The sequence below is a fragment of the Periophthalmus magnuspinnatus genome, chromosome 24, assembly GCF_009829125.3.
Source record: "Periophthalmus magnuspinnatus isolate fPerMag1 chromosome 24, fPerMag1.2.pri, whole genome shotgun sequence".
Taxonomy (NCBI): Eukaryota; Metazoa; Chordata; class Actinopteri; order Gobiiformes; family Gobiidae; genus Periophthalmus; species Periophthalmus magnuspinnatus.
In genome coordinates, this window is record NC_047149.1 from 2,605,266 (window position 1) to 2,614,161 (window position 8,896).

Consider the following 8,896-nt stretch of genomic DNA (forward strand, 5'->3'; position numbering starts at 1 on the left):
TACAAAATGTTTTAAATATGTAAAATGTATAAAACATGAACTAAATGAGTGAGCAAATGTACAACCCATGAAATCAGTCTGGTACTTACTGAAACTACAAACATTAGTTCTGACTGTAGTAGCTTTAGCAGTAGCAGTGTAACAGTAGTAGCCGTAGTAGTAGCAGTAGTAGTAGTAGCAGTAGTAGTAGCAGTAGTAGCAGTAGTAGTAGCAGTAGTAGTAGTAGTAGCAGTAGTAGTGACAGTAGTAGTGATAGTAGCAGTATTTAACTGTAGTAGTGCTGGTATTTGCAGTACATTTTTCCAGTGCGTGTAGCGGCAGGTGTCAGGGGCTCTACGTTGAGCCTCATTTGAATCACAAAAAAACAGTTAATGTTCAGCTTCAACAGATGTCCTCCTCTGCACCCCCCCCCCCCCCCCCCCCCCCCCCCGGGTATCCTCTGCACCTTCTGCTCCTCTGCATCCTCAGACCCTCTCCTCTAACTCCTCTGACTCTCTCCTCTACATCCTCTGCTCCTCTACACCTCTCCTCTGAGCAAAGGATGCAGAGTAGAGGATTAGAAGAGCAGAGGAGAGGGTCAGAGGAGTAAAGCATCTCTGCTCTTCTGACCCTCTCCTCTGAGCAGAGGATGCGGAGTAGAGGATTAGAAGAGCAGAAGAGAGGGTCAGAGGAGTAGAGCATCTCTGCTCTTCTGACCCTCTCCTCTGCTCCTCTCATCTGCATCCTCTGCTCTGTTTGCCTTTTACACTACAACTTCTGAAACTTGAGTTTCCAGTACTGTTCAAGATAGAATCATAACTTGAGCTGAATCCTGAAAAAAAACAAAAACTGTGATCCGATCATGTCTGCAGATCCCTTATTGTGTCACGTCCTCAGACACAGTGTTTGTGTCTGCTTGGTTTGGTCAGAGTTCTGTTCTTGGTTTGGTCAGAGTTCTCCAGGCAGAGCGAACATGGGCAGCAGGTTTCTGTTGTAGCTCACATACTTGACCACAGCACCTCCGACCATGGCTCTGGGTTCAGCGTCCAAAACCTGTGTGGAATTAAGCACTGGCTCCTCTCGCTCCTCCCCCTCTCTCTCTTTCTTCTCTTTCTCCTCTCTCACTGCTCCCTCTCTGTCCTCTTCACCTCCTGTGGAAGTCTTGTCCTCTGTCTTCTTAACCTGCACACACTGAAAGGGACATGTTATACAAAATCATCTCACTTTGTCAGTCTTTGAAGCTCGAGTGCTCAAAAAATTGCAGTTTTCACCTACCCCCTATCTCTGCCCACAGCTCTGCTGTAGTTGTGATAATTTAAAATGGTAAGACTCCACACATGGTTTTCAAATTGTCTTGTAGCCAAAAAGCACAGCATGACAGGACTGTATATGATCAGGTGCATAAGTGTATGTGGCCCAAACCTTTGTGTCAGTGGCAGAGTGGTGAGCCATGGCCCGGAGCTCCTGTTGGAAATCACTGAATCGATCATGGAAAATGGCCAAACACCAGCTCTGCCTGAAGAAACTGAGGACAGACAAAGAACCATCCTTTAATAACCAGGACAAAACCAGGACAAAACCAGGACAAAACCAGGACAAAACCAGGACAAAACCAGGACAAAACCAGGACAAAACCAAGACTAACCTCCCCAGAACCATCCCTGGACTTGTGTTTTTTTCATTCATACATGTTTCAGTAATCTCTGCACAGGTCACAACACTCTGTTACACCCGGTGATGTCATTAAGTGGAGCCCTCATCTCCAGGAATTGCTTTAAAGTACACCTGCATGTTTTTGCCTCATTTAAAAAGCTTCACTTCTTCTTTCCTTTACTTGCTTCTTTTCCTTGTTTCCTTGCCTCCTTTCCTTGTTTCCTCTTCTGGTTTCACTTCCTTGTTACCTTTCATCATTTCTTTTCCTTGCTTCCTCTCCTTGTTTCTTTTCCTTGTTCCCTCTCTTCTCGTTTCCCTTCCTCATTTCCTCTGCTTGTTTCCTTTCCTCATTTCCCTTCCTTGTTAATTCTCCTCAAGTCTCCTCAATTCCTAACCTGCAGTAGTCACCTGAATCACAAAGCTGCTGTGATAGACTGGGCTGTGGTCATTACAGGTCAAAGGGCAAAATGTGCTGCTGTTAACGATAAACAGGTGGAAGGGCATCAGGGCTTTTACATTGTGTGAGTGTGTGTGTGTGTGTGTGTGTGTGTGCGTGAGAGGAGGGGGGGGGTACACAGGGATATAGAGGAGTGGGAGGGCATCCGACACACAGGGATACAGGAGGATGGGAGGGCATCTGACACACAGGGGGAGGGGTCTCACCTGTAGAGGTCGGGCACCTGTCCCAGGCTGAAGCGCGTGCTCAGGTTTCCCAGTAGGCTTTGCTGTTGCCCATAGAGACAGAGGAGGTTGTGGAGGGGGAGGGGCTTGAAGGATGCACAGGTGAGAGACTCCACCTGCTCAGAGTCTCCGAGCTGCAGACGAAAGTACGAGCCCAAGTTTGCACGACCAGTCACCAGAGCAGAATCCTTCAACTGAAACATCACAACGTCAACCAGAGAGGAGAGCGAGAAGAGCAGAGAGTCAGAGGAGCAGAGAGCCAGAGGAGCAGAGAGTCCAGAGGAGCAGAGAGCCAGAGGAGCAGAGAGAGACAGAGGAGCAGAGAGAGCCAGAAGAGCAGAAAGTCCAGAGGAGCAGAGAGCCAGAGGAGCAGAGAGAACCAGAGGAGCAGAGAGCCAGAGGAGCAGAGAGTCCAGAGGAGAAGAGAGCCAGAGGAGAAGAGAGCCAGAGGAGCAGAGAGCCAGAGGAGCAGAGAGAACCAGAGGAGCAGAGAGCCAGAGGAGCAGAGAGCCAGAGGAGCAGAGAGAGCCAGAAGAGCAGAAAGTCCAGAGGGGCAGAGAGCCAGAGGAGCAGAGAGAACCAGAGGAGCAGAGAGCCAGAGGAGCAGAGAGTCCAGAGGAGAAGAGAGCCAGAGGAGAAGAGAGCCAGAGGAGCAGAGAGCCAGAGGAGCAGAGAGAACCAGAGGAGCAGAGAGCCAGAGGAGCAGAGAGCCAGAGGAGCAGAGAGCCAGAGGAGCAGAGAGTCCAGAGGAGCAGCGAGTCCAGAGGAGCAGGAGCCAGAGGAGCAGAGAGTCCAGAGGAGCAGAAAGCCAGAGGAGCAGAGAGCCAGAGGAGCAGAGAGCCAGAGGAGCAGAGAGTCCAGAGGAGCAGAGAGCCAGAGGAGCAGAGAGAGCCAGAGGAGCAGAGAGCCAGTGGAGCAGACAGTCCAGAGGAGCAGAGAGTCCAGAGGAGCAGAGAGCCAGAGGAGCAGAGAGAGCCAGAGGAGCAGAGAGCCAGAGGAGCAGAGAGTCCAGAGGAGCAGAGAGCCAGAGGAGCAGAGAGTCCAGAGGAGCAGAGAGCCAGAGGAGCAGAGAGAGCCAAAGGAGCAGAGATAGCCAGAGGAGCAGAGAGCCAGAGGAGCAGAAAGCCAGAGGAGCAGAGAGCCAGAGGAGCAGAGAGCCAGGGGAGCAAAGAGTCCAGAGGAGCAGAGAGCTAGAGGAGCAGAGAGCCAGAGGAGCAGAGCCAGAGGAGCAGAGCTAAAGGAACAGAGCCAGAGGAGCAGAGCCAGAGGAGCAGAGCCAGAGGAGCAGAGCCAGAGGAGCAGAGCCAGAGGAGCAGAGCCAGAGGAGCTTGCAGGAGCAGACAGGAGTCTCACATATTGGACAGTGCTGTGCTTGGTGGGCGTGGGCTTGGTCACATGGAGGAAGTGGAGTCCTCCAGGCAGAGTTCCTCCTGAAATATGAAAAACATAAATACAGATTAAAAACACAAACCCCCTCAAACCCAAATAAATAAATAAATAAATAAATAAATAAATACCTTAAGAAAATAATACAAAATAAATAATAAGAGATGTTAAGACCTTTGACTACTGCTGTGGCTGTGCTCCTCACTCAGGTTGTCATGTGTATCTATGAGGAGTGTATCATAACTGGGATAATGCTCATAACAGCAATAAGGATCATACCCGGGATAAGACTCATTACTGGGATACGGCCTGGTTTTCATCCACTCCTCGCCAGTTTGTCATTGATACTACTCCAGTTAGTAGACTGCCGTTTGGTTCCACAAGACAAATTCACTTTTTTCAGCATTTTTGTACAATTGCTTTGTTGTGTGTCCAGGTGCCTCGGCCGTTATTTTTGGAAACTGCCTGCCTGTCTCCTTGACTGTCTACCTGCCTGCCTGTCCCCTACCTGTCTGCCTGTCTGTCTGCCTGCCTGTCTGTCCCCATACCTGTCTGTCTGCCTGCCTGTCTGTCTGTCTGTCTGTCTGTCTACCTGCCTGCTTGCTAGCCAGCCCAATACCTACGTGCACCTCTGGACTCCCCAGACTGACTTCATAGATACACATGAGACATACTTACCACATATATGTGATTACTAGCCTGGACAATAAATAGTGAACTTACTTACTAGTTGTATGCTGTTTTGGGTCCTAAGTAAAACTGTGACACATGATCATAATACTCGAGCATATGTAAACACACTCAGTATAAAAGGAACATAATTGTTCTCCCCTTGAGGAGCTCCGAGTTTCAGGGACTCGTCCTCCACATACAGCGGGACTCTATATTATGAATGATAATGAATAACTCTAAAGGTGAATGAGCTCCAATAAATCCACTGTACACAAATTGAAGTACCAACCCTGGTTTAGTCCTGGTTTGGTTTATTCCTGGTTTAGTGCTGGTTTAGTCCTGTATTAGTCCTGGTTTAGTGCTGGTTTAGTCCTGGTTTATTCCTGGTTTGGTCCTGGTTTAGTCCTGGTTTATTCCTGGTTTAGTGCTGGTTTAGTCCTGGTTTAGTGCTGGTTTAGTCCTGTATTACTTCTGGTTTAGTCCTGGTTTAGTGCTGGTTTAGTCCTGTATTAGTCCTGGTTTAGTTCTGGTTTAGTCCCAGTTTAGTGCTGGTTTAGTCCTGGTTTAGTGCTGGTTTAGTCCTGGTTTAGTCCTGGTTCAGTCCTGGTTCAGTCCTGGTTTAGTCCTGGTTTAGTCCTGGTTTAGTTCTGGTTTAGTCCTGATTTAGTCCTGTATTAGTCCTGGTTTAGTCCTGGTTTAGTTCTGGTTTAGTCCTGGTTTAGTCCTGGTTCAGTCCTGGTTTAGTCCTGGTTTAGTGCTGGTTTAGTCCTGGTTCAGTCCTGGTTTAGTGCTGGTTTAGTGCTGGTTTAGTGCTGGTTTAGTCCTGGTTCAGTCCTGACTTAGTGCTGGTTTAGTGCTGGTTTAGTGCTGGTTAAGTCCTGGTGCAGTCCTGGTGCAGTCCTGGTTCAGTCCTGGTTTAGTCCTGGTTCAGTCCTGGTTTAGTGCTGGTTCAGTCCTGGTTTAGTGCTGGTTTAGTGCTGGTTTAGTCCTGGTTCAGTGCTGGTTTAGTCCTGGTGCAGTCCTGGTTCAGTCCTGGTTCAGTCCTGGTTTACTGCTGGTTTAGTACTGGTTTAGTCCTGGTTCAGTGCTGGTTTAGTCCTGGTGCAGTCCTGGTTCAGTCCTGGTTCAGTCCTGGTTTAGTCCTGGTTTAGTACCTGTGACTTTAGGTCTCTTATAGATGGGCAGGAGCTCGCTCTCTTCTCTGGGCTCTACTGTTGGGTCGAACAAGAGCAGGATCTGACGAGCCAAGTCCTGTCCCACCTGCGGTCACAGTGTGTCAGATGCCCTCCCAGTGTGTCAGATGCCCTCCCATACTCCTGTATCCTTGTGTCAGATTCCCTCCCCGTGTATCAGATGCCCTTCCTGTGTCAGATGTGTCCTCCTTTTGTAGGGTGCCAGATGTCCTCCCCATATGGCAGATGTGTCAGATGCCCCCCTACCCTGCAGTGTATCAGATGCCCTCCCCGTGTTTCAGATGCCCTCCATGTATGTCAGATGTGTCAAATGCACCTCTCCGGAGCAGAAGCGCTGGTGGCACCACTCCTCGCTGTGGTACCTCCTGGAGAACTTGGTGATAGGTCCGGCCGCCCAAATCCTGGGGTCAGAGGTGTGGAAGCAGCGGTCCACCACCAGACGCCCGTCCACCACCAAGAACGAGTCCAGGAGAGAGCGCAGCATGCTGGGGTCAAGACCACGACAGGAGAGGGTCACCAGAGCCTGAGGAAAGACCAGGAGTGAAACAGAACTAAACCAGGACTAAACCAGAACTAGACCGGGACTAGACCGGGACTGACCCCACAGCAGATCTCGATGATCTCGCCATTGTAGTTGAAAGTAGCGGAGGTGACCTGGTTCTCCTGAATCCTGATGTTCTGGAGCACATAGTTCTTGTAGACCTGGACTTGGACTTTCTCCAGGTTCAGATCCACAGCCTGGTCCACAGCTGGGTCCAGAAGCCAGGATCCGGACTCAGATGGCGCCAGGACCAGGTGGATCTGAGGCCCAGTGAGTCCCAGAGAGAGGAGGGCGTGCACGGTGGTGAAAGCATCGATATTGTCTCCGTATACAACAATGTGCTCTAAGGAGACACACAGGGACCAAATTAAAGCTCCAGTTGAGACTTTGCAGCTGGTGTCATCAAGATTCCCTGGGGGTATGATGCCAACTGTAGGCTCTCCTCTGTCGGAAGCTTTGTTAGAGTTTAATCTTGAACTTTTTTTTTTTTTAAACACAGTCTGACCAGAGTTGATTTAGTTGGAACTACAACCAGCGAGCTGGTTTGTGCTGTTATATAAGTTTCTCACACATTAAATTACAGTCACAAAGTAGCTAGCATTAGCCCACTGGTTTTCAGTTAGTCACTCCCACCTTTAAAAAAAAAATCTAACTCCTAAACAGAACCATGAACGCTTGGATTGATCACTGTCTCCAGAAAATGTGCTGTTTAAATTAATTTTGTATTTTTTCTTGAATTTCAGACCATCTTAAAAAAATTGACAGTGTTTGCTAATGTGTGCATTGTGTCACCATGGTAACTGCTAAACATAAATGTAGACCACCCCTAGCTTCAATACTGTTATAAGTCTTTTGGACTCCTTGACCTTTGTATTACCTGTAGTATAGCTTCAAACTATGTATATGTCTCACAAAACATCCAGGTCTCAGTGAGATAATAAGTAGTAAGTTAGTAAGTTCCATAAAATGTTGTTATGGAAATATACAGCGGTATGAAAAGTCCTTTATAAATAAAGTTTTAATAAAAAAAAAAAAAAGGTCCGCCTGTACCGTGGCCGTGTCTGAGCTGCTCCTGGACCCAGAGTCTGGCCCTCACTCGGTCCTCAGGGTCCTCTAGAGTCCAAAGGTTTGGCGGCACAGGGCCTGAGCCTAGCAGAAAGGGCACCTGCAGGCACATGACACATTAAGTTACACATCGACTCACACTGACCCATCCTTCAGCTTCTCTGGGTTAAACCTGCATTTGACCCATCCTTCAATGTCTCTGGGTTAAACCTGCAATCGACCCATCCTTCAATGTCTCTGGGTTAAACCTGCAATCGACCCATCTTTCAATGTCTCTGGGTTAAACCTGTCAAGAGCAGTGGGACCCACCTCCAGGTCTTGAGCTAGTCTTGGCCAGGACTCCCTTATCTGGAAGATTTGACCCACTGAGCATGTTTTGGTTTGATGGGAGAAACCAAAGGAAACCCACCGAGACACAGGGAAGAACATCCAAACTCCACACAGAAAGGCCCTGACGGCACAGGAATGAACCCCAGAACCTCCTTGCTGTGAGAAGGTTAGAAGGGGTGGAGCCAATGAGAGAGGGTGCCTACAGTCCTTTCACTATAAATTAGCAGTAATGTCACAAACTGAGGAACCCCCTCTCAGTCAGTCACTCATTTACTTCTATGGGGTATCAATCACTAAAACATTGCATATTTAGATCACCATGTTTCCTTTTATTGTTTTGAAAATGCTATATTCGCCAAAACCTACATATTACCATGTTTTCTTGGTTTTAATTTTTTGCGCTCTGAGTCTCCCCTCTCTTTGCTCTCTGTGCTAAGTCACTCCCCCTTCAGAGCACTATCACAACACAATCAGCGTGCATCCCACTAATGAAACTACTGCATACCGTGTTAGGTTTGTGAAGCGTTTGTGCTGTTTTTTTTATCATGTTTTTATTTATGGAGAATTGCTGTGTGGGAGCATGGGTGATGCAGGCTTCCGGGCTGAGCATTGCACAAAATCTTACAACTAACTGTAAGGAAGGTTTGAATAAAGCCCGGGAGAGATAGATAAAATACTCAAACATGCATGGATGACATCTAAAACCTCTTCAGGCATGTTTTTGAAGAGGAAACAATGGTTACAACGTGGTAGCAAGCAAAAAAAAAAAAAAGATTTTGCATAAGACCCCAAGAGTGTGGTGGGCCAAACCTGATACTGCAGACCGGAGCAGAGGACCAAGATGTCATACGAGAGCCAGTAACCAGAGGGCACATGGACAGGTGTGGATTTCCTGTCGGAGCACACCTGGACATGTTTGGACTTCCTGTCGATGGACACCACTTTCCCACAGACCGTCTTCACAGAGGACAGAGGGAGGAGCGCCACATCTCTGCTGCTGAAGGCGTGACTAAAACAAACATCCTCTGCAGAATTATCCCTGCTCCTCTGTACCATTTATTCACAGTCCCTCCTCTGTATCACAGTCCCTCCTCTGTAGCATTTATTCACAGCCCTTCCTATGTAGCACTGTCCTTCCTCCGTACCACTGTCCCTCTTCGGTACCTTATATTCACTGTACCTCTTCTGTACCATATATTCACTGTCCCTTTTCTGTACCACATATTCTGGTGTATTTTTGGAGACCATTTCTGACCTGGTTGAGAGGAAGCGCATCTCGTCCTCTGCATCTCCATGGAAACCGTGCGTGGACACCAGGGTCAGGTTGTTGAAGCGGAGGTGAGGGCTGAAATGAACCAAAACAACATTTACACACAATCATAAATAAATAGGAAAA

At 48.2% G+C, this 8,896-nt stretch overlaps 1 protein-coding gene across 1 annotated transcript in view; it reads right to left on the reverse strand.

Moving 5' to 3' along the window:
• Nucleotides 1-927: 927 nt before the first annotated feature.
• cfap61 (cilia and flagella associated protein 61) overlaps nucleotides 928-8,896 on the reverse strand; it is a 26,000-nt gene continuing 18,031 nt past the window's right edge. The window contains 10 exon segments of the mRNA XM_055232380.1: nucleotides 928-1,032; nucleotides 1,402-1,504; nucleotides 2,296-2,507; nucleotides 3,667-3,743; nucleotides 5,526-5,631; nucleotides 5,881-6,087; nucleotides 6,165-6,448; nucleotides 7,156-7,270; nucleotides 8,311-8,509; nucleotides 8,756-8,845. Of these exon segments, the coding sequence (XP_055088355.1) occupies nucleotides 928-1,032; nucleotides 1,402-1,504; nucleotides 2,296-2,507; nucleotides 3,667-3,743; nucleotides 5,526-5,631; nucleotides 5,881-6,087; nucleotides 6,165-6,448; nucleotides 7,156-7,270; nucleotides 8,311-8,509; nucleotides 8,756-8,845 (1,498 nt within the window).